This window comes from Lynx canadensis, chromosome B3, assembly GCF_007474595.2.
Source record: "Lynx canadensis isolate LIC74 chromosome B3, mLynCan4.pri.v2, whole genome shotgun sequence".
NCBI lineage: Eukaryota > Metazoa > Chordata > Mammalia > Carnivora > Felidae > Lynx > Lynx canadensis.
Genome location: NC_044308.2, coordinates 65,526,808 through 65,549,734, shown reverse-complemented (window position 1 = coordinate 65,549,734; position 22,927 = coordinate 65,526,808). Strand labels below are relative to the sequence as shown.

At 42.8% G+C, this 22,927-nt stretch overlaps 1 protein-coding gene across 9 annotated transcripts in view; it reads right to left on the bottom strand.

Moving 5' to 3' along the window:
* The window catches only part of MEIS2 (Meis homeobox 2), a 207,929-nt gene extending 185,642 nt beyond the window's left edge, over window positions 1-22,287 (bottom strand). For 4 of the 9 annotated variants that reach the window (XM_030318540.1, XM_030318542.1, XM_030318545.1 and 1 more), the window contains exons 1-7: window positions 22,087-22,287; window positions 20,619-20,851; window positions 18,926-19,067; window positions 18,165-18,215; window positions 17,141-17,191; window positions 16,161-16,310; window positions 6,224-6,338 (exon numbers count right to left, since the gene is read on the bottom strand). In XM_030318540.1, the coding sequence (XP_030174400.1) occupies window positions 6,224-6,338; window positions 16,161-16,310; window positions 17,141-17,191; window positions 18,165-18,215; window positions 18,926-19,067; window positions 20,619-20,851; window positions 22,087-22,098 (754 nt within the window). In that variant the 5' untranslated portion in view covers window positions 22,099-22,287. Of the gene's footprint in view, window positions 1-6,223; window positions 6,339-16,160; window positions 16,311-17,140; window positions 17,192-18,164; window positions 18,216-18,925; window positions 19,068-20,618; window positions 21,040-21,524; window positions 21,580-22,086 lie in introns of those variants that run through there. The other 5 variants (XM_030318541.1, XM_030318546.1, XM_030318548.1 and 2 more) reach the window with 3 other exon arrangements.
* Between the last annotated feature and the right edge of the window lie 640 nt (window positions 22,288-22,927).

The following is a 22,927-nucleotide window of genomic DNA, read 5'->3' as shown; positions in this document are numbered from 1 at the left end:
AAAGCACACATAGTCATTGTCTGCTATAAGAATAAATTTTAGTAATTTTTTCCCCATGTCAATATGAATATTAGACTGACCCAATTAATATGAAATGCTTCTTTGCTGCTGGAACAGACAGTGCTACAGAAAGAGCCATTTGCACAACCTGTTCATGATTATGGGCCATAAGGACACAAAGATGGCACACACATTTGTGGACCATCTGAATTCTTACACGGAAAGGGGAGGGGGAGGGGGGAGCGGCATGACGTTAGCGTGACTGTCGTGGGTCATGTTTTTTAATCCGTAGTATTGGACATGTAACACAGCAACAAGAGCTGATCATTTTGTTTAATCACCTTCTGGATCTTTGCCAGATGGTCTCTATTGAGAGCGCTGCAAACAGAGAGAGATGAACTGCATCTAACACGCCACCAGAGCTTTCCCGTAAATGTCTGAGAACTGATTCCAACAAGAATTTAGTCTCAGAGCAGAAAGGGATACATTTAAAAACTATGTGCATTAACTATACTTTTCCCCATAGAATCCTCACTTGGCATGAATAATTTACCCACTCTTATGCTAATGGGATCATGAAAGTATCCCTGTGTCTTTAGTACAGCTATTCTCAGCTTTCAGTAATTACCCCACCCAGTGAAAATAACATGGCTTCTGCATTGAACGGCAGACTAGTACCTGACAATTAGAAAGATCATGGCTGACAGTGGAAGGGTCCAAAACTGGACAGAGAAACCCTTGTGGCCCAAGGAAGAGTGTAGACATAAAGTCTACAAGGCTGGCCATGGGGGAGGGATGCGGGGGGGGGGGGGGAGGGGGGGGGGGGGGGAAGGGGAGGAAGGGTGAGAAGAAACATTTTCCATTGTCAAGCTTTGCGTTCTCTGACTTATTATCAAGATTTTACTTAAATAAAAATGTGTTTCTCTTTATATCACTAAGTGTAAAAGGCATTCGTGACAAGTTTTGAAGAAAAAAAGAAACAATATCCAAGAAGAAGAACTAGAGTTATCTTTAAAGCACATCTGCATTAAGTATTTATTTGATCAGAATTGTTTAAAATCTAAATAGTGAAAAATCCTCTGCATTTTGCTTTTCGGAGGGAAAAAGGATTGCCCAAAAAAAAAAAAAAAAAAAAAAAAAAAAAGGAGAAGAAGAAGAAGAAGGGGAAGAAGAAGAAGAAGAAGAAAGAAAGAAAGAGAGAAAGAGAGAAAGAAAGAAAGAAAACTCATTTTCGACCTCTGTCCACAAAACTCCATGTTAGGTAGTTCACTGTGTAAAAATTATCAGGCTAAAACATCTGGGAAAGAAAGCTATGAAACAGCAGGGAACGTGGCTGGTTTATTGTTTATCTTTTGTTTATGAGGCAGTATTCAAGTTTAATTACTACTCTAAATTAAACTCTAACTGGCATCAGGAGACATCCCTTTACATGACTAAGTTAAAAAAAAATCTAGAAATCCCAACTCTGGGTTTTTCAAGTAAGTTGATACATATAGGAAGAAATTACTCAAAATTAACAGCAATTATAGAAAGCTTTTAAGCATTTATGGGCACTATTACATGCTCCTAGAGCATTTATTTATTAGAAGAATTTAATTTCATTTCTATGGGGGGGGAACAGAATAAAAATGCAACATAAATGTTCCATATACAATAGTTTTTTCTGTGGGAATGTTCAATTACCAATTATATTCTCAGAGAATTTTTTGATACAATTAGGAAGACAGGAAGGAAAAGAAATGTCATATATGTAGCATAACAGTGAGTGACCAGTTTTGGATGAACTTAGCTCTAGGAAAAATAAAAGTTAAAAGCAACTAGAAAAAGATTATGCCAGATGGCATCTGTCATATTGTATTTAGGGTTATTTTAAAGAAATTGCCGCCACTATGAAAACATTCCATTGACGGAGTTTTCCTAGACTGAATAAGAAATCCCAGTAGAACATATTCAGGATCCACTGTAGGTTGGTTTGAGGTTTTGCTCCCTCCTTTAAATGTATAACTGGAATATTTGGGTGGGGAAGAAATCTATTTCATAAGTGTAGTATGCATTACAAACTCAAAAGTGTAATTAATACTATTTTAGAAGCTTGCTTACCTATAAACACATCCAATATAAAGGGGGTATTTTTTAGGTTTCGACACCATGATTGGTAAAGAACTGCATAATAAATAAACAAATACCTAGCTATGAAATAATAGTCTTATTGCCTGGATCATAGTTGGAGACATCAATGGGAAGGGTTTGATAGGTGGCAGGCAGAGTCGAGGGGAATTATGCTGGCTTGCACAGCCCTGTGTCCTGAAAGATTAAAGAAATATAGATGCTAGTATGCTAATGTATTTAGGTTAAACTGGGTCTGGCAACAGTATGGTTAACGTGCGTGTGGTGTGCAGTGTGAGCTCAGCAGTTACTGGGCCAACTGCCTCGGTATTTCTGGGAATCCTGCCTATTCACAGTGCAGGGATTGTTCAATTGCTGCAAAATGTACAAAATGAATTTTACAAAAATGAATTGTAAGGAAGGCCCCATTACAACGATTTTACAGCAAAGATGTCAACATCAATTTTTCTTTCATGCATAGCTAATGATTAAAACAGCATATTCCATTTGCCTAAGACAATTTATTTCATATTGGCACATCAAAATATTGAAATACAAAGTTATCTTTACTCTACCCTTTTTATTCATTGCTGCTGAACCCATACCATTGTTCAAACCAGGAAAAATAAAACAAACTTGGCACGAAATACTTAAAACAAAGGCTCATCAATATTCTCCAATTTGTCAACATCTCAATTACAGCACTGGAAAAAATGTAAATTTCATGTGCTCTAAACACTGAGGGGTCTATTCTCTTGCCAATTCACATGCGTAACTCCCATCAGCGTTAATGGGAGTTACACAAACCCATCAATAATAATAATACTTTGTACATATATTGTGCCTTTCATCTAAGGCTCTCAAAGTGCTCTATGAACAAGGAGGCTGCTTCCTAGTCTTTACTCTGGCAAAATACACAATGAAATACAAAGCAGCTTTTGACTCAGCAGGTACAGAATTAGGGACCCCAAGCCTTATTATCAAGCCCCATTTTACTGATGGGAAGCCAGACACAAAGAGGGCCAGTTACTTCCGCAGAGTCCCCAGTCTGTACCCTAATTCTATCCCTGAAAAACCAGATTTCTTTCTTCATTCTAATGTGACTAACAAGACAAACTCCCTCCCTTTGGCTGCTTTTAGCAAAAGAAATCAGAGTGAATGAAAATCTGGTTCATATTTATATAGTTTACTGCTAGGCATGTGCTGTTTGAAAGATATAGTAAAGTCGGGTTTTATATTTTACCAAGTTTGTTTCTTACAATATTTTTAAAATTTGATTTTTTTCCCCCATTTGGTTTGTGGCACAAACACTAGAGAGTAAAAGATGACCTTTCACCTGTGTAACTGTAGCTCTTTCACTATCAAGTCATAAAATGAGGTATTTTTAGGTTCCAAAGCAAAGATGTGTATGAATCATTTTAGTAAAAATATTCACGAAAAATATAAAGCAACATAAATGCATGTATTGTTTTATAGCATATGGCTATTAAAGTTTAATTTAAAATGTGTATGAAAACATTGTATTTAGTACAATTCATCCCTATTTTTCCTGTTTATCATAATTTGTTTTGAAACTGAGTCGTTTTACAGTTTTCCATATGCCTGTTGTGCTAATAAATTCTGAATAAGCAAGAAAACTCTTTTCTAACCTACAAACTTGGTTTCCAATGAAACATTATAATATATTTAATGCTAAGAACATAAATTTCTCTTCTAGCTTTTCCATTATACATCAACCCTAAGATTTAACCTAGGATAAGCATATGTGATTTCAGTCAATATCTCTGTTGACTTTGCCCTGAAGCAGATAATTAATCTTTCCCACAGAAAGCTACTATGGACAATTCAGTGGGCCAAATTTCACAGCACCTTAAATACATGTTTGAAAGACTCATATGGGCATGAGTATGACAAAATACATCCAAGCCTGGCCTTCAACATGCGGTCTGCCGTAACAAACGGTGTACCCTTAAACATGTGTTTGGGAACCACTGATGTGGTAAGCCAGGTAGGAAATTCTCCATGTCAAAGTGTTCCCTGTGTTATAGGAATCATAAGTTGTTTTGTCCCTCACACTTTAATACAGTAAAATGACTGACTTCCTAGTTCTCGTACACATAAGCTACCATGTCCATTCTTTAATCCCACAGAGATATGATAAAAGGAACAAAATCCTACAGGGATCAAATCCTTCAGCATGGGATAAGTGGGTGCAGCTACCCACAACATAGAGGTTTGTGTGTATCGCTTTTACTCAGTGTGTCAGTCTCAGAACTCTTCTCTTTTCTGACCAAAAACAACAACAAAACAAACTAACCGAAATGATAAAACTCCATGCCTTGCTTGCTGCTGCAACTGTTCCCAGCTCCAAACCCCAGGGTCTTCTCTCTCCCCCTCCCCTTCTCTCTGGTCCTTTCCTGCTATCTCCCTTGCCATAACTCAACCAACCCAACAGAACCAGTCAGTTTTAAATTTCAGTTGGGACCTTCGTGACCTGTTAATGAATCTACAGAGAGGAGAAAAACTCACAGTGTTGAGTTATGCCTGGTGTTGCTAGCTGACTTGGAGTCAGAAATGCTTGAAGCGTTAACGTAATTGCAAGAATGTGAAAAATGAAGCGCTGGGCTCCTGAGCAAAGTGAAAGGTCAAAGCGAGCCTCACACACAACAAGTCTTTGGAAGATAGCCTCATTAGACCATTAAGTCTGCTTCTCTTTCCCCCCTCTTCTGCACAATGTTTAGGGCATTTTGTTTTTATTAATAGATACATTTCACCCTTTGTGTGATAGCAGTTTGGGGTGGTGGGGAAAGGTGGGAGTCATTCAAAGCTTTCCAGCTTTAACCCTGCCGAGAAGTCCATCACCAGGATATGGAACCACAATTAAGGCATCGCACTGCAGATCCACAGAATTTATGTTCGTGCCATCTCCAAAATGCCTTCCGGTTTGCTTTTCTTAGGTGCAATCTAACTGGTCTCATAAAGACAGTATATAAGCCTAAATAAATACAATTCGCAAGTTCTTCCGCAATTTACCATCTCGTAGTGTTCATTTCTGTATCAGTTTCAAATTTGTTAAACCTAGATTCTAATTTGGACCTAGTCACAGTTAATGGCATCCTAGGAGAAACGATGTTTCTACACTCTTCTAGAATACTAGTCATCCAAAATCTGTGGCCAGAAACCTGGAGGAGTGAAGGCACTCACCCTACATCAACCACCCTCTTTTAAATGGCATATAAGACTACAGCTCAAGCTGTTAAACTGTCCTCCACCTGGAAGACTGTCTAATGCTTAAATATTGTGGCCATAACACAGTCATAATAGAGATGAAATAGACCTAGGAGATCAGACACTATCTAACGTAAAATATTAAAAAGTAAAATCTATACACTTTCCTGGCCCACATTCAATAACGCATCTTCCTTTCAATTATCATTTTTGCTACAGAAGACTCATCCCTACCAATGTATAATTGCTCTCTGTGCAGTAGGTGAGTTTTCCATGGTAAAATTTATTCTAGAGTACACTAGGCTTCCTTGTCATCTGCAGTTGATGCCCCCCTTGTCCTGCGATTATTCTGATCTTTAGGATTTCTGACAAAAGTCACCATGTCAGCTGAATGAAAATGGGAACAAATAGGCTAAGAATTTGAAAATCCATCTTCCCAAGATAAACTTCCATATAGAAGCCACACCGTTCTCTGAGAGCTCATGAGCACATATTTGGGCATTTTATGTACTTTAGAGGCATCACTGCTTGATTACAGAGAACTCCTAATGGTGATATGACAAACAAAATAACCTGGTCATTCTATTTACTCAGTAACAAAATAAGCCAGGTCATTCTATTTACTCACACACCGAAGTTAAAGTGTAGATAACCAAATCCGCAAAAGAATTGGCAGAACTACTCAATTGTTTTTGTAATGTCTACTTAAAGATGAGACAGTTCACTTCGATTTTTTTTTTAAAGTAATGTAAGTTGAGAGGAAATACTAATATAGCAGCTCTCTAACCTGCCACTCTCCTACTTACAGGGAGGTAGTAGTGATATCATAAAATACTGAAGCTAGTTCGGTTATGTCTACTTTGCACAAGGGAAATGCTTGACCTTTTACCTTGCTCACTGCTGTTGTCTCCACTCTGGGAAGCGTGGCCCCCACTGGAGGGCCCCGGGGTGCCTGCTGAGTGGGTGGACGTTGCATCGTCGTGATCTCGCCAAGATGCAGGATTCTGATGTCAGGATGCCAAGAAATGTTCCCACAGTTACCATTTCAGCCATAAATGAGGAACCAATAGGAAAGGTGCAGAGAAAGACAAAAACGTGTACATATTAGTATTTGTGGACCTAGGCATATACAGACCCCACACTATAGTATGTTGTCTTTTCAGCGATGGGTACCAAAAAGAAGAAAAGATGCTCTAGCATCTTGATGAGGTGATGGTTACATCTGTGTCTACATGTGTTTAAACTAATGGAAACAGACACATAAAAGGGGTGCGTTTTATGATACGCAAATTATACCTCGATAAAGTTAATTTTTAAAGTTAGGGAAAAAAAGCTTTTTAAAAATTTAGAAGTCATTTTTACTCTTGCTGCCTTAATTGGGACACACTCTTCCAAGAAAGAGGCCCAATACTCTTGGATACTAAATTCCAGAACATCTACAAAACTCACGACTCCCTTAAAAACAAAAATAAAAACAAAAACAAAAAACCCCCACAGATCCAAGAACATATGGGGCAGCTCTTTGCATCTTTCAGATGCATTGCCCTACACCAACCTGAATGAACTCTGAACATTATCAACTGATTACACAACCAACAGATACAGTGATACTAATGAACAGAATGAAACAACTATGAACTGCTAGCCAAGTGATAAACTGGACAGAACTTTCACGTGAGCTCCATGGAAGCTTAAAATTCACAGGGCAGTGCTTTTTTCCTGGAAGCATGACTTGTTTCAAAGGACATGCAAGGCACACTGAGAAATTATAGCTCATGCTACTTTGCCGAGTGTATTCTTCTCCTGTTCCTCCTCCCCTTTCCTGATCATTCCCAATCCCCTGCTGTTGCTTAAAGGAAAACAGGAATTCTAATGTACAGGAAGGACTTTATCAGCACCACATGAAGGCAGGCAAGAGATGGAATTTCCTCTGGCAGAAACGGAGAGGAGGAACAGCACATGAAACAGACCAGCCTTAAGGCCAGACTGTACACTTGTCACCTGCATGTGATGACTTCAACTAAGACCAAAGATCTCCTGGCAAGCAAATTCTTATGGGGGTGGGGGGCAGGGAGATTCTTTGGGGGCAAAATAAAACAAAAACATCAATCTCTCAAAGTGCACGATTTCTTCTTACAAGAATTGGTAAATAAGGATTCAGACAGACCGACATGCCTATAGGCAACAAGCAAACATCTTGACCATCTGAAAACAATCTTGCCATGTTGTCATTATATACAGTTTATCCAGAAGAAAAGAAATTAGTCTATCACTTTCTTCTACATCAACTCTGTAATGTGTATATAGAATATAAAGTTGTATTAAAATAAAATCAAGAAGCCATGGGGAGACAAAATGGGGACTATTCTTATTTGGAACAACAACAAAAAAACCACTCTCTTCCCCTCTACAGGTCTGCTATAAACTGAGTGCAAATTAATAGTTGGCATCTGTGAAAGATGACGAAATGACCCAAAGCTCTATAGATCAGTAATATCTGTATCAAAACAAGGCTACTGGCAATGCCATCAGGCAAGCAACTGATTCCAAGTGGAAACCCCAAGCAGAAATTTTGTGATTATAAAAACAGCACAGGTTTAGATCTCTGAAGATATGTTTTAGAAAGTAGATTAGGGAACAAAGTTGAGTAGAAAGAACTGAAAATCAAGGTTCTGTGCTGCCTGTACTAAGACAAAGTCATGCCTGTGACTTCTCTTTTTATCAGAGTTAGAAACCACTCCAACAGTTTCCAGCTAAAGGCAAAGAGAATACAGGGGCTCTTCAAGCTTTGCAGCCTCTTCGAGTCAGCTGTTTGCTGGATGGTAATCAGATAAAGAGCTAGAAGAATTGCACGGGGGGCTGGGGGGGGGCGGTTAGGAAACAATGGCGTGGCATTGGTTTAGTCCTACAACCACACTGGTGAGAGCCTTCTTTCAGAAATAACTGTAACACATTCACCTAGGCTAAACTTTTCAGTGTATACAGCAAGTGATGCTAATTTTATGCACTGCAGTCTTTTTATTAAGCAGGCTGCTAGAAAAGCTCCTCACCCCTCATGAAAATTGCAATAATTAGCCACTAACATCTCAACTATGTTTTAAGGTAAATGTCATCCGACAATGATTATATCATCATTCAAACGAAGCTGGAGCAAGTTGTTCTGTCTGGGCACTAGAGTGGTTTGAACTAACTGCTCAGAAGGACTTTCAGCAACTGAAAATACTGGTTTGTCCTTATCAGTCAAACCTGTGCTGAGTTTTTAAAGACAGACCTCATTAATTTACAATTTAGTATACTTCTTCCAGTGGTTTTCTGAGGAGGAGGAGGAGGAGGTGTTTTCTAAAGTAAAGGAGTGAGAAATAAGCCACATCAGCAAACATTACTTTAGAAGCAGCTGGCTCCTCCAAAGGAGCTGGATCTCCAGTTTTCAGCCCATTCCTAGAATTTGCTCATGTTCACCATTTCACGTGCCATGCCCCTGTCTTTTTCTCTCTTTTCTCCTTCACGTCCTCAAAAATGCTGTCCCCAACAAGTGTCATAAGATGTTGGGTTTCCATATGGAATGTCTCAAGTATTATGACCTCCTTTGGGAGTCTGATCAAAACTAAGGAATACCCACCCTGGCATTCATTTAAGTTGAAAGTAGGAAAAAGAGATGTATCTCTCCAGGGCTTCAGGGCTGAGAAGCTCCACAAAGTTGTTCACATTCAGCTACACCAGGGTGACTCGATCACCCAGGGGGACTTCTCTTGAGAGAAGAGACAGGGAGGGGCAAGGCGTGTGAAATGGCAAACATGACAAATACTGATAATCTGGTCCATAAAAAATTGCTACCTTCCTGGTCATAAAAAATTACAACCTATGTGGACAGATAAAGTGTAATCCTTTACCCATAACACTGTTTTTTTTTTTCCTTAGACTGAAATATTTGTTTGTATCACAACTTCTTTCTTCTTCTTTTTTTTTTCCCTCCCTAGATAGTTTCCAAGTTTACATCCTTCAAGAATAAACTGCCTGGCTTTCTGCCAAATTATATGCAGAAGTTTAGTGAATCTTGAAACCGAAGTGGCATACGAAAGCATGTAAAACACATGATGTATGTGGAAAAGAAAGAGAAATGCTCTCTGAGTGCATGCGTGGGGGTGAGCACTCAGGTATATGCATTCCACTATGTATGTCCTGTTCTTCAGCCAAAGTATCACAAAGACACCCGAGGGCAAGGAGTGAACATGTTTCTATTCCCAGTGGCTTTAATAATTGGGAGTCAAATACGGTACTTTTCTTGCTCTTACGTAATTGCGTTAAAGAGCAGTGTTAGCAGGAGAAAAGCAGTGAATACTGAGTGGAGCACAATAGAAGGAGATGGAAAATAGATACAAGAAGCTAGGTCTCCAGGGGCAGTATTTTCTATTTGCTGGGCTACAGACTCACAGCTGATAATGCAAGTTGTAATTAATATAAAAGCATGAGACAAGATGGGGAGAGCTTGTAGTAGCGGGGCCACAGGAGATCACTCTGCTGCTCTCCTCTGTTTCTCATTTACACACAGCTTTCCCTAGAAAACACAATTCTGCCAGTGTTTTCTCCCTTGAAATTAAAAAAAAAAAAATGATTTAGCACCATCATTGAATTCTGCTAAATCTGGGAAAGAGCACAGAGAGGACAGGAGTCTCCGGGCATAGGAAGCAAAACATATGTACGCCTTTTTTGTTGAAGTTGCAGATATGGTGGAAATTGTAACATTTTACACCATTATGGCATTTCTGTGGGGACCTGCCCATAGGAAAATACTTAATCAGTCCTGGTGAATTGGTAGGATTGCCCTGTTTAAATGATTCCACAAAGCTCATGATTCTCACATTGCAAAAAGAATGGAACAAAATGTATGAGCGTTTCTAAATAAATACAAAACTGAATGAGGAAGTAAAATGTATTAGGATTCGAGGGTGGGGGGGAAGCCATACTATACACACATTCTTTCTAAAATAATCTGGAACTCATCTTAGACCCCAAACGAGAAGATGAATCAATGGATGTGGTATAGGGGAGAAAGCATTAGATTCGAATTAAGTCACTAGGGTGCCACCTCTAACTGATCATGTGGCCTTAAGCAAGTGATGCACTTCATTTCCCTGGGACTTGTTTCCTTTATCTCTTTAAAATTAAGAAGTTAGGCAAGATAATCCCTAAGGTCACTCCTACTTCTTATTTCTATTATTAAAAAATACTTACAACAAGCATTTGATTTTCTAGAACCTATACAACTAAAACACGATCTATAACACCAAGCCAAAAATTATACGTGAACTTGTACAATACGGTAAAGTAATTCAGAATATGCACTTGTAGGTGGAAAGCAAGAGCAAACATATATAAAGACATTTTAACCAGCAAACGAAGCATGCAAAACTAATTTGGCTCAATATGTTTAAACAACAAAGGCAAGATATGCTTGCATCGGTATACACAATTAATGTTACATATTTCCTATGACTTTATGATATTGTAGCTCCTAATTAACATTATGCAAAAATTACTATTTTTTAAAATCAGATGAAGACTCCTGTCATCAGGTATGCAAGCCTACAGAAGTTAAAATGTTAATTGTATGGTTTGAAAAAATGTTGGAATTTCAACTTCATTATTCTAAAGTTGACACAAGAACTCAGGAGAAGCACGCATGCTTTCAGAACATGGACTCACTCTTTAAAAATGTAAATAGAGCTGGGGTCTTTCCCTCAGCTCCTTGCTTCCACCCTCCACTGAGCTTTGGGAATTAATAGGTGAGTAACTCTCAAAGTAGTAGCAAGTGCTCTTTGCAAATTCCAAAAACAAATTCCAAAATTTAAAAAAAAAAAATGGATTCCTCCATCAAATGGATCAGCTTTTAGAAAAGAGAGAAATTTCTTATTTTGTTGATATGCCATCATATTATAACATGTCTCCTATAACTCTGAATTGCGTTGGAATATTCCATAAAGCATTCAGTCTGAAAAAAATACAAAATCAATTTTTAAAATATCCAAATTTTAATCTGATCGTGAATGTCAGTGGTTGTCAAGGGCACCTTTGTTTGATTTCATCTCATCACAGTTACACTGAAAACATACTTCAGCTGCTCAACCAAAGGGATTTAAATAACATAATTATTTTTGATGGAAATTGACATAGGAACTATCAACCTTCAGAAGCTATACAACAATAACAACAGAAAACCCATGACCCCAGCCATGGTGAGTTGGTGGACAGAACTTGGAGGGAGAACTTTTCCGGAATGGGTCCCTAGAGGCCTCGGGTAACACACAGGAAGGTCTAATCCTATACTAGAACTTAAGAAACTATCTGACAAAATAAATCATTTGTATTATTAATATTATTATCAAATCCCATTATTTCCCCTTTGATATCCTATAGGCCAATCACTTAAACCTATCCCTTTCCTCACCGCCTAATCCCTGCTAGATTTCCAGGTACTAATAGCATTTACGTCTGGACACTTGCCCGCATTCTGTCAGGGACAAGGTTCTGGGGAGACTCCCCTCTAACTTAGCCCATTTAAAAGAACTGTATACACAGAAAAAAATAACTTGACAGATTCAGAGATGCAAAAGAAAAAAAACAGCATATCTTCAGTTAAGTTACAGCTTTCAACATAGAAATTAAAATGTTTTTCTTTTATGTATCATATTATCAGAGCCAGTCAATTTTAAGGCACCTGTCACTAACTGTTAACAGCTACAGTTGTATTTTCTTCCCTATACTTAATTCATCTAAACAAATAATAATAAATAAGTAAAACGTAGTTCCTCATGAACATTAATTAGGAATAATAATATGCACTTCAGGCAAATGGACCTTGGCCCAGAGAATGTATTTCAAATAGACATGTTTCATTTATCTAATGCTGATCTAAAGATACGTAATATCTTTCAACGTAAACTTAAAGAAAGATTTTATTAGCCTGCACTGGATCTAAAGACTTGATCTAAAATTATGTAAAGTAGAAAATGTGGAGATCACCTATTATTTAGAAACACTACAGACCAGGAAAAGCATGAATTTTCCATAGCGGTTTTCAAGTTGAAAGTTTTGTCTTTTTTTAAAAGAATTGGTTTCTTGATATGTTTATTTTAAACATAATAAATTTGGATGCCTGGGAAACTTAACATGAATTGCAGCTGAAATATAGAGTTCCATTTCCTTTCACTATCTTATTTCCTTCTTCCCATTATTCCAAAGAATACTGTAACAGTTGTTCCCTACCTATAATAATTACTCTTACGTTTAATAAGAAAATAAGATAAACTATACTAGAATATAAAAACGCAAGCATTCATTACGAATTTATTAAAAACAACAAAACAGGAGCCAATGTTGCAAATTTTATCTTCTGTTTAATTCCAAATTTCCTTGTATCATTATGCCCATCATGCACGCCTCGATAATAAATGAACGAATTCAGTATCTTTAACGGATGTAATGTACAAAAGGTTAAGACATTATGGTTGTCTTTTTATCAACGTTACATCAGATTATTCACATAAAATTACAGAATGTGAGATCAGCATGACAACAGCCTGATACACTGTGGAATCGTATATAAAACCCATTCCTAAAAGTCTGCCAAAAATACTTGCTTTCAAGGTATTTGTAGCAAGTACTTTCATTCAGTTTTATTTTCAAATTTTTTAATAAGAAAATAGAACTCTAGGCTGGCACCTAATATTTTGTTCCTGACGCTTGTCCCTCTGCTTTCTACTACACAGAATTACACACTTATTCTTTCTTTTCTCTCTTTCACTCTCTCTCTCCTTGCCCGATCCTTCCTTAAACACACACACACACACACACACACACACACACACACACACAATGCAGCTTGATACCGCTTAATAAGTATAGAGGTGTATGTGTTTTGGGGTGTCAAACAGCTGTCACAAACTGTCACCTCCACAAGAGAAACCTTGGCACACAACAAATTAAACTACACTTCTTTTTTAGCTGTCATTATTCATAGCCAATAAGTTGAAATGCTCTCGGCATTTCATGTGCAAATAAAACCATGAGGAAGCGCAGTAGATCAGAATAGTGGGCCAACAGATAAAACAGAGAAAACAACACGCTGTCTCAGTCCTTCTGAAGTGGCTCATCATCACCCCTGCACCAGCATGCACCAAATGAGATCCAGCCTGGGGCAATGTATTAAATATGCATATCAAAGCAAATGAAAAAATAAACCTGGAGATTCAAATTGGACACGTTTACATGCTGAAAATGTTCCCCTCATACCACTTTTCAGGTAGTAGTTCTACGGTATTTTCCCTTTTCTTGCTGGTGGGGGGTTAAGGGAGAGCGCGCTGGCAGGAGAGGCAGAAACTAAGAGAATTCACTTTGTAGGTGGATGCCTGCTAATGAATACAATCAATATACCTATGGCACAAAAATATCAAAAAATGGTGAAAACTCTCCAAGGTTTTCTCTCACCTCCCGCATAAAATTCCAGTCGGTAGCAAACCTCGCCATTTCCCACTCGGTGTGCTGGTGGAACAAATTATTGCTTCCTTTCAAAACAAATAGCAGGGGGCTAAAGTAAAAATGTTATAGTTCAGATCTCTAGGAAATAGAAGGCTTTAAATTATGATGCCCAATGAGGTGGCAAGCCCTCGTGGGTTCAAAATAAATCAGTTGTCATCTTTATTTGATTGGGGGCCTGAAAGAGGAGCAACAAATGTTACAGTTGACTCTTTTATCCAAAGATGATGATTGTTAAATTATTAAAGCACTATCCTCTTAGGTACCACCGACTACTTGAGTGTAATTTAAATATTACAATAGTTTCATAAACTGGCACTGTCGATCAGCCAATCCTCTAAACAGCCTAGTTTATCTTATCTCTTCTGTGTAAACATCAGCATGTTCTAGTTCCATACATCGAAAACAGTTGCCAAGAAGCTATTCTAGAGAATCAAGTAGTCGAGACCCCCAGAAATGTCACGAGAGAAACGTTTTGGGCTGCAGATAACTGTGAACCTCTCATTCTACAAATCAGGTAACTACATCCTTCTCATTCCCCCAATACTGCAGGATGCATATGAATTGAGAAAGAGGAAGCTATGAAAATAAACAAATGACGACAACAACAAATATTTCTAAGGTGGTGTCTCGCCTTCTAGACAACAGCCACACGTCATAATGCCACATATCAGCAAGTAAACTTTCCGAAGCTGCTTGCTGCACCCTTTTGATTTTCGTTAATATACTCAAATACAAAAGAGCCCCCCAAAGTTCCCCAATTGTGATGGGAAAAGCCAAGAGTAAAGACAGGCACAGAAACTTTCAATGCCATAGCATTTATTCTGTCTCGGAACTAGACAACCAGGACTGAGGTTTTCTTTTTCTTTTCTTTCTTTCTTTCTTTCTTTCTTTCTTTCTTTCTTTCTTTCTTTCTTTCTTTCTTTCTTTCTTTCTCTCTTAACTTTTGTTCTTAGGCTAGATTTCCATACAGTACAAAGGCTAATAATTAAAATGTATGCCTGTATATTTTCAAAACTTTTTGGGGGGAGGTAGGGGAAAGGTAAAGAATCTCACAGAAGGTTTATTCTCCAGGCCTCTCAACCCATTCCTCTTAATAACCAAGAATGGGGTGGGGGTAGGGGGGGTGGACAGTTGTGGTAATGGTACAAACTGCCTTCAAGCCTCAAAGCTGTTTAACTCCACAACATGCTAAATTAGTATTTCAGCCAGCCAGTTATTAGACTATAGCCTATATCACTTAGGTTGTAAGCTCAATTGAATATAATCTATAGACACCCTGTCCCCCACCCCAGGCTTGAGTTCCTATAAATAAACTGCTGTTCACACCCACTCTTTAACCTCGCCACTCTTGCCTTTCCTACCAGCTGCAATCTTTCTTCTCTTTGCTTCTTTTTCAAATTTTCAGTCTCACTACATATGCTTTTTTTTTTCCTTTTTTTTTTTTTTTAAAGCATCAGGCTCCCTAGATCGGTTCCAAAATAGGATTAAAAACAGAGAATAGAAAGAAATCTCCCCTCCTAGACTGACATACACAGTCACTCCTTACTATACTCTGTCTTCATTCACCAACTGTTTAAGTGTTAAAATTCAACCACTAACCTATGGTTACTCAATCGCAATTCCCTTCAGCTTTCTGTAATACATTGTTAATAACTGTTTCATCAAAGTTACTGTCTTTTATTATAAAGATGCGTCAGGCACTTGGCAATAAGTCCATATACTGACAATAAGTTTCTATAGAGCAAAAGCTCAGAGAATTGTAATGTGTTCACTCCTTCTTTCCTTTCTAATGCAATGCAAGATTGTCAATAATTCTCAGTATTGTCATCTCTGTGAGGGACTGGGAAGTTGGCCCTCCCTCCCCAATTGTCTCTTGTCCTTCAGTGCTCTCTCCCCCACCCTGTCCATCTAGCTGACTTGCCTCTGGGTCCCTGCCGCACTGATTACACAGAGTTGGGAAGCAGAAAAGGCAGCAGTCACCATATCAAACAGACAATTTGCTAACACTCAAGTCACCAAATCCAGGAAACTTTACACATTAAGAGCACAAATCACTCTATCAACTCCCTGGTTTCTTTGGTTCTCCACATAAATAAGGAAGGGGGGCAGCAAAGGGCAAAGGAAGATGAAAGGTGTGGCAGAGGTGGTGAGAAAGGGAGAAAAGACCCCCAAAGAGACCCAATCCCTTAACAAGAAAACCAAGTTTGAGCTTAGCTAAATGTTACAACAACTTTTTTAAAAATGCTATACCCAGTAGTCTCAAAAGAATGCCAAAGGGCTCTCAGACTTACATGGTCAGCGAGATTTGTAGAGGAGCCTGAAAGTTCTTCGTGATCTGACTTGGAGCTGCCGTCCCTTTCATCAATGACAAGGTCGATGGGCATTTTCCCCTTCAAACAGCTAATGTACCGATGGCAGAAGTTATCACACAGTTCGTGGACCTAAAGGGAGGGTCATGGTGGAAGGTTCAGCTCATGTTGTTGTTGTTGTTATCGTTTCGTTTCATTTTTAAAGGGAAAAAAATCAGGATGCAGGGTTACATTTGGAAAGAGCAACAGTGCAACCTCTTCCAAACTAACTCTAATTAATGGGTGTAATACTTGAAGGCGAGGAAACAATAGAGCAATTGTTGCAACAGATATTATTCTCCGGAGACTTCCCTGAGCAACAAGTTACAATAAAGGGATAAAGGGAGTAGAAACAAGACTGGAAATAACTGGGTTCAGACTGGGAGGCCGGAGGTGGGGTTGGGGGGGGGATCCAATCTGATGATAACATCAAAATGTTAGAACGCTGGAACTGGGAACAGCATTGGCATTTGCGATTCAACAAGCTAAGAGTTTCATATGTTTCCAGGGGAAAGTGACTGAGCTGGAGAGCAATGTGAAGACAGCCCAGCGAGGATGATTTCCCCCTGCGTGTACCTAATGCGCGCTCTGGTCTGAGGGTGAGCTAAGCTAATAGAGACGCAAGCAGGCTGAATGTCCAGTAACACAAATGGTTTGCTGCATTTCAAAATAATCCTGAATGCCTAGGGAAAAAGACAGGGCGGGGAGGGGGGGGGGGGGGGGGTGCACAGCAGAGCTGTCCTAATTCACCCATCCTCTGAGCCCTTGGGTTGAGGAGCAGTTTGAAGGAAGGACATAGTAACAAGTTGCTCAAAACCTCCAGGTGCTCAGTGCCTCAGCCTGGAGATTGGCAGAAGACATCCCGACTCAACGGAGAGAGGGAAGTGGCTAAATCAAAGTAGGGAGTGTCATTCCCTGCTTACCTTTTCTAACTCCAAGAGATGAAACCTTAGTACTTGTATTGCTTGGATCATCTGAAAGAAAAGTTTGGAGTGTGGAGTTAGGGCTCTGTGACTCAAAGCCCTGAGTGGGGGGTGGTGGGGGAATTGAGCTGGGGAGAAGAAACAGGCAAGTGGCCAGGCAAAACGCACACATCAAGAAATCACCAGAAAAACCAAGTGATTACTGATCATCTCTGCCTCATTGGCCACGGGGTAGGAATCTGACTCAACCTGAGCCGAGGCGTCTAATATCTTTGCCCCCTGTGTTCACTGAGCTATTTGTAAGGACTGCTTTCCTAGGGCCAGGCCTTCCTTCTCCGCCTGAGTCTTTAACCGTCCCCTCTTTCGACCTCAGGCCAAATTAAAAAAAAAAAAAAAAAAAAAAGCTTCGGAGAGAGAAAGCTTTTTACAGCACACCCAGCAAAACCCGTCCTTACTAAAGAAGGAAATACTCAAGATGAATGGTGAGGCAGGGCCTTTGAAAGCGGATTTAAGTACTTTTAATATTGAAATTGTGCAAATTAGCAAAAGAATCGCACCTAAAAGTGGCCTGCGCGGGCCTGCCCCAGGACCCCCCCCCCCCCCAACACACACACCTCCCAACTCCCCGCCCGCCCTCCGCTGGGCCAGCGGTTACTTCCTTCGGGTTAGCTGCTGGGGGCTCGGCTGCCTACCCCGGCAAAGAGAGGAAATAACTCACTTCTCGAAGCCTCACTCCTGGGCCGAGACCCGGGACTCATCCACTGCTCACACTCGGGGCGCTGTGTCCCCGCCTGCTGCTCGCTGGCCTCTGCTCTCCCCTGCAACCACCCCTCACCCCTTACCTCCCCTCTTCCTTTCAGGGGCTCAAAACTGTTCCCTTCCCCCCCCCACCCCCCACCCCCGTCGCTTTGGAGCCTCAAAACAGGGTTCTGCTCCAACTCCCCGGAGCTCCAGGGGAAAGTGGGTGCTTCCAGGCAAGGAAAGGGGCCCAGGCTGGGGAAAGGGAAGAAACAGTGAGCCTTACCAAATTGTCCAGCTCTGGGTTTGAGGAAAAAAGTGGCTTTTCCGCACGAACCTGGAAGAAGCAGGGAAAGTCAACATGAATTACCAGCCCAACTTGAAAGAAGGAAATCCCTGTCACGGACTAAATTGCATGAGTGGGGAAGGTGGAGAGTCAGCGGCCGCGAAGAGGAGAGAGGCTTTGGTAAAACACAGGACACAAACTAGTGCCTTAAAATAGTGCGGTTGCTTGAAAAAGTACTGGGCCTCCTGCTCCTAGCCCCATTAAGGGGTACCCGGAAATGCTGAGCTGCAGCTGGAAATTCAGGGCCCTGCTCCAGGCCCGAGTACCCTCTTATTCAGCCCTCTAAGGGACAGTGGCTCTCAGCCTTCCTCACCTTACTGCCGGCGCTGACCGCCCCACCAGGCGCCCGGCTTCCTCCCCTCCCAGGCACTCTCGGGTTCCTCACCACCCCTATCCCCAATTCTTGTTCTAGTAGCTGCAGGCGGGGAAAAGGCCAAGCCCCAGATTAGGAGCAGGTCAACTTTAATTCGAGGGTCGAGCCCCTGTATTCCTGGCTGGGGGGAAAAACAAACACCCATATTTATCTCCGCTTCCAGTTCGCCTCCAGGCTCAGGGATGGGGAGGAGGCGTAGCGCTCGGACTGGGCCAGAGGAACAGATCGGGTGTCCCTGCCTTTTCCTCCTCTTTCATGTAAAGCTCTGAGGAAAGGGGAGGGGGTGGTGAGGGTCTGCAGGAGGGTGAGTGGGTCAAGAAGGCTGGACCTGCTTGGCGAAGACCGCGATGTCCTCGTTGAAGGAGTCGGAGGAGCAGACGTCTCCGCCGGCCACTCCGGGTTCCCGGGGAGTGCAGGTCGCCAGCTCGCACTTCTCAAAGACCAGAGCTAACAGAGGAAACAACGGGTGCCTAACGGGCAGCGCCACGCAGAGACACACACACGGAGACGGGGTGCAGAGGGGAAGGAGCGAGAACTGTAATCAACAAGTTTGGAGGGTTCGGATTCCTTCTTTCATAAAACAAGCACGCATCACACTTTACAAGCCTTCCTCAGTCAGCCGAGCCTGGGCCAGAAACAGAAAGGAAAAACGGCCTGGCCCTTTCCCTCAGCTCAGGAGTCCCTCAGGTCTGGTGGGAGAAGCCCCTGGCCACTGCAGCCCGCCGAGTAAGAAGAGCCTCAGTGGGAAATAATGAAACATCCGAGCAGCTCAGGCAGTCTGGAGCCCGGAGCTGATCCAGACCCAATCCCCATACTACAGAGGCCGCAGAACCAACCCCATACCCAGCCCTGACCTCTCAAGAATGGAACACTACGGGTTTTTTTTTTTTAATTGTTTTAGCTCTGCACATTAATGGTCATTTCGAAGGAGGCCGAAGGCTTCACCCACATAGACGCCCGAAGTGGCATTTCCTAAATCTAAATCGGAGAGGGTCCTCTTCTAACCTCTCTACCCCCTTGCCTTATAAACTTGTTTGCTCTACTTCTAGTAAAGCCCGGGCGTGGGGGCCAAAATAATAGGAATGTTAAACGCCGAGGAGCTTCCTTCCAAAGACCACATTTCTCCAGCAGGCAAAAACAAATAAATCGAGTGTTAAAACTTGGAAGTGTGCGTGCGCGTCTGCCCTTTGTGTTCCTCCGGGCGGTTTAGCTCCACTTCGGGATGCTTGCGGCCTCTGGCTTCAGGCTCCGTGGCCGTTGACCAGCCGTCCCCTCCCCTCGGCAAACCGCCGCCTTCCCCACCTACTCTCAACTGGGAGAGCCCGAGCGGTACACTTTTGGACCCGGCACCGCCATCCCTGTCCGAATTCTCTCAGGATATAAAACACGGAATTTCCAGCCATCTCCCTCACTCCTCCTAAGAGCAGCTCTGTGTAAGCAGCAGTCCCTTCCACCCCGCTGCACTTCAAGGTCTACCCCCTTTATTTACAGAGAATTAAGAAGTGGGTGATTAGGACTTCCTGGCCGACAGAAGCAGCCCTGATCCCAGCTCAAGCTGCATTTAGTGACTCCCAGACTCTCGGTAGGAAACAGAAGAGGGGGGAAAAAAACAACAAAGTTGCTCCTCATCGGCAGGAAACTTTCTCCTTCGTCAAGGCCTCTGCTAGGGGGCCTGGAAGGACCAGCTCTGCGTCCTTTGGCCAGGAATCCCGTCCTTGGGGAGAAGGGCCTGGCAAGATTCTCAGGACTCAGTCACTCTGGGTTGTGGGATCCGGAGTGACTGGGCTATGGGGGTGGAAGAGGCTTTATCTTTCGGGGATTTACACTTCAGGCGAAGAAGAGCAGGCCCCCTTCTCTGTCCTTTCTGAAGGCAAGCGGTTCCCCCCCCCCGCCCCCCCAGCCCCCCCCCCCAGAAACAACTCCCCACTTAGCCGACCATCCCCTCAACCCCCACAGAGACGAACACACACTCGCACTCACAAACAGTATGCTGGGTCGGGAGGGGGGGGCGGTTGGTTTACCCATAGATCGCGTCCTTGTCCCGCTTCAAGGCGTCGTTGACAGCGGATCCCATGCTGGCCGGCATGACATTGGGGTGCGGGGCGTGCGCGCCGTAGTGCTGCGTGGCGTGGAGCGGCGGCCCGTGGTTCAGGTGGTGAACCGGAGGGATCGGCCGCGGCGCGTGAGGGTCTCCGTACATGGAAGCAGGCACCCCTACTCCGTCCATCCCGCCGTAATGGGGCAGCTCATCGTACTGTCGGAACCCGGCAAAGGGGAGGGGGGCGCAGGAGGTGAGGGAGAGCCAAGGGGGAATAGAAAAAGAAGATGGGAGAAGAGAGCCGGGAGAGGAGTGGGGAAGGAATAGAGGAAGGGTGGAGGGAGAAAGACGAAGGGCAGCGGGGGCAGGCAGGAGAGAAAGAGAGAGAGAGAGAGAGAGAGAGAGAGAGAGAGAGAGAGAGAAATAAAAACAAAGTCAGAAAGGAGAAAAGTACCGAGCACGAGTTGAACACACAGAAACCAAACCAGCCGAAACAACGAGTTGAAAGTTGCGGGGGGAAATGTTTTTAAATTTTAAAATGAAAAAGTATGAACCAAGAGCAGCGTTTAGAGCAGGGAGAGGGGGCAGTGAGGCCAGGGACCGAGGGGGCGCCGGGAGGTCCCGCTCGGGCCAGAGGCAGCAGAACCATAGCGAGCCAACCGAGGGAGAAGTGGAGTTAGTGTGAGAAGGAAGCCCCGGATCCCACCCCTAACCCCCCTTCGCCTCCTCCCGAGGATCCAATAAATCAAAAGGCGAAATGAAACAAAATAAAGAGAAGAAAAACGCTAATAATCAGGAGGAGAACGCCGAGGACGAGGGAAGACTGGGGCCAGTGCCTCCCCGGGGGCAGGGAGCGGAGGGGAGGGGGGGGGAATAACGTGAAAGTTACCAGAAACATTATTTAGCAGCGGATTCCCTGCGTCCTTGTCAATTTCAGAGACAAAACAAGCAGCCCAGGCTAGTCTAGGCGGCGGCGCAGCGGCTGCGGCAGCGCGGCCCCAGCGGCGGCCCCGGCGGCGGCGGCGGCTCCTACGCAGCCCGTGCCCGCCCCGAGCCGCGGGAGCAGCGGCGGCAGCGGCGCAGCAGCGGCAGCGGCGGCAGCAGGAGAACCGGGGGAATCGCGCTGCTGGGGTAAAAGCTGGAGCGAGGCGAAAGCGTGTAACAATTGCACACGCACACACACCACTCACACGCACTCGCCGCCCGCCCGCTCGCACAGCGCTGGAACACGCGCGCCCAGACACGCACACACGCACGCACACACACTCGCACACACGCAGAGGCACGGGGGGGAAAGCCGATGAATAATTTTGCTGCTATTTTTTTAAATACTGGCCGCCATCATCAAGCAGCGAGCAGCAGCAGCAGCGTTGAAGGGAGAGGAGGCATCGGGACAGGCCCCTCTTAAGAGAGGATTTATATCTAGGTAAGTGTTGGAGATTTAAACCTACCCTTTGCGCCATCAGTCTGCGCTCCAATAAACTCCTGGATGTGTCGTATATTTAATATCCCAGTCCGGATAAGAAAGTGATCTAGGCTGAAGATTCCTTTTTTTTTTTTTTTCCAAACCAAAAAGACTTCTCCCAATTCTCCAATATGTTATTTTTAGGGGGGGAAAAAAAAGCCCAGGCAAGACAACGAAGAGTTTTTTTTTTTTTTTCTGTGATATTTCTTCTTTTTCTCTTTTTTCCTCTTCTTCCTCCTCCTCCTGATCTTCCTCCTCCTCCTCCTCCTCCACCTCCTCCTCCTCCCCCCTCCCCTCCTCCTCCTCTTCGGTCCTCCTTTCCCCCTCTTTCTCTTCTCTTCCCCTCAGTTGAAAAAAAAAAAAAAAAAAGAAAGAAAAGAAAAAGAAGAAAAAGAAGAAAAAAAAATTGTCAAGCCCCCGAACTGAAGGTTACGAGCGGCCCGTCAGCAGCCCACATGTAACCGAACTGTCGTGTTTCATGGCTTTTTGCCACTCCAGCTGTCAATCAAAGCCCGGAATGTCAAGGTAGTGAATGAATGATGGTTGATGATGATGAAGAGGAGGAATCTTTCAGACCCGTTTTTTTTCTTCCAGTAAAACTCCGCGAGGGGTTTCTGCTTCTTGAATTTTTTCCTCCCCCCTCCCCCCCTCTTTTAGCTTGGCCCCCGCGGTATCTATGATATGATCCTCTCTCTTTAAAGTATCGTTCAAAGAAAGCAGAGGGGAAAAATCAAGAAAAAAATTGAATAGTTTGCAAAAATTGGACTTCCTCCCCCCCTTTCCTGGTAGGTATTTTGTCTCTCCCTCTCTCTCTTTCTCGCTCGCTC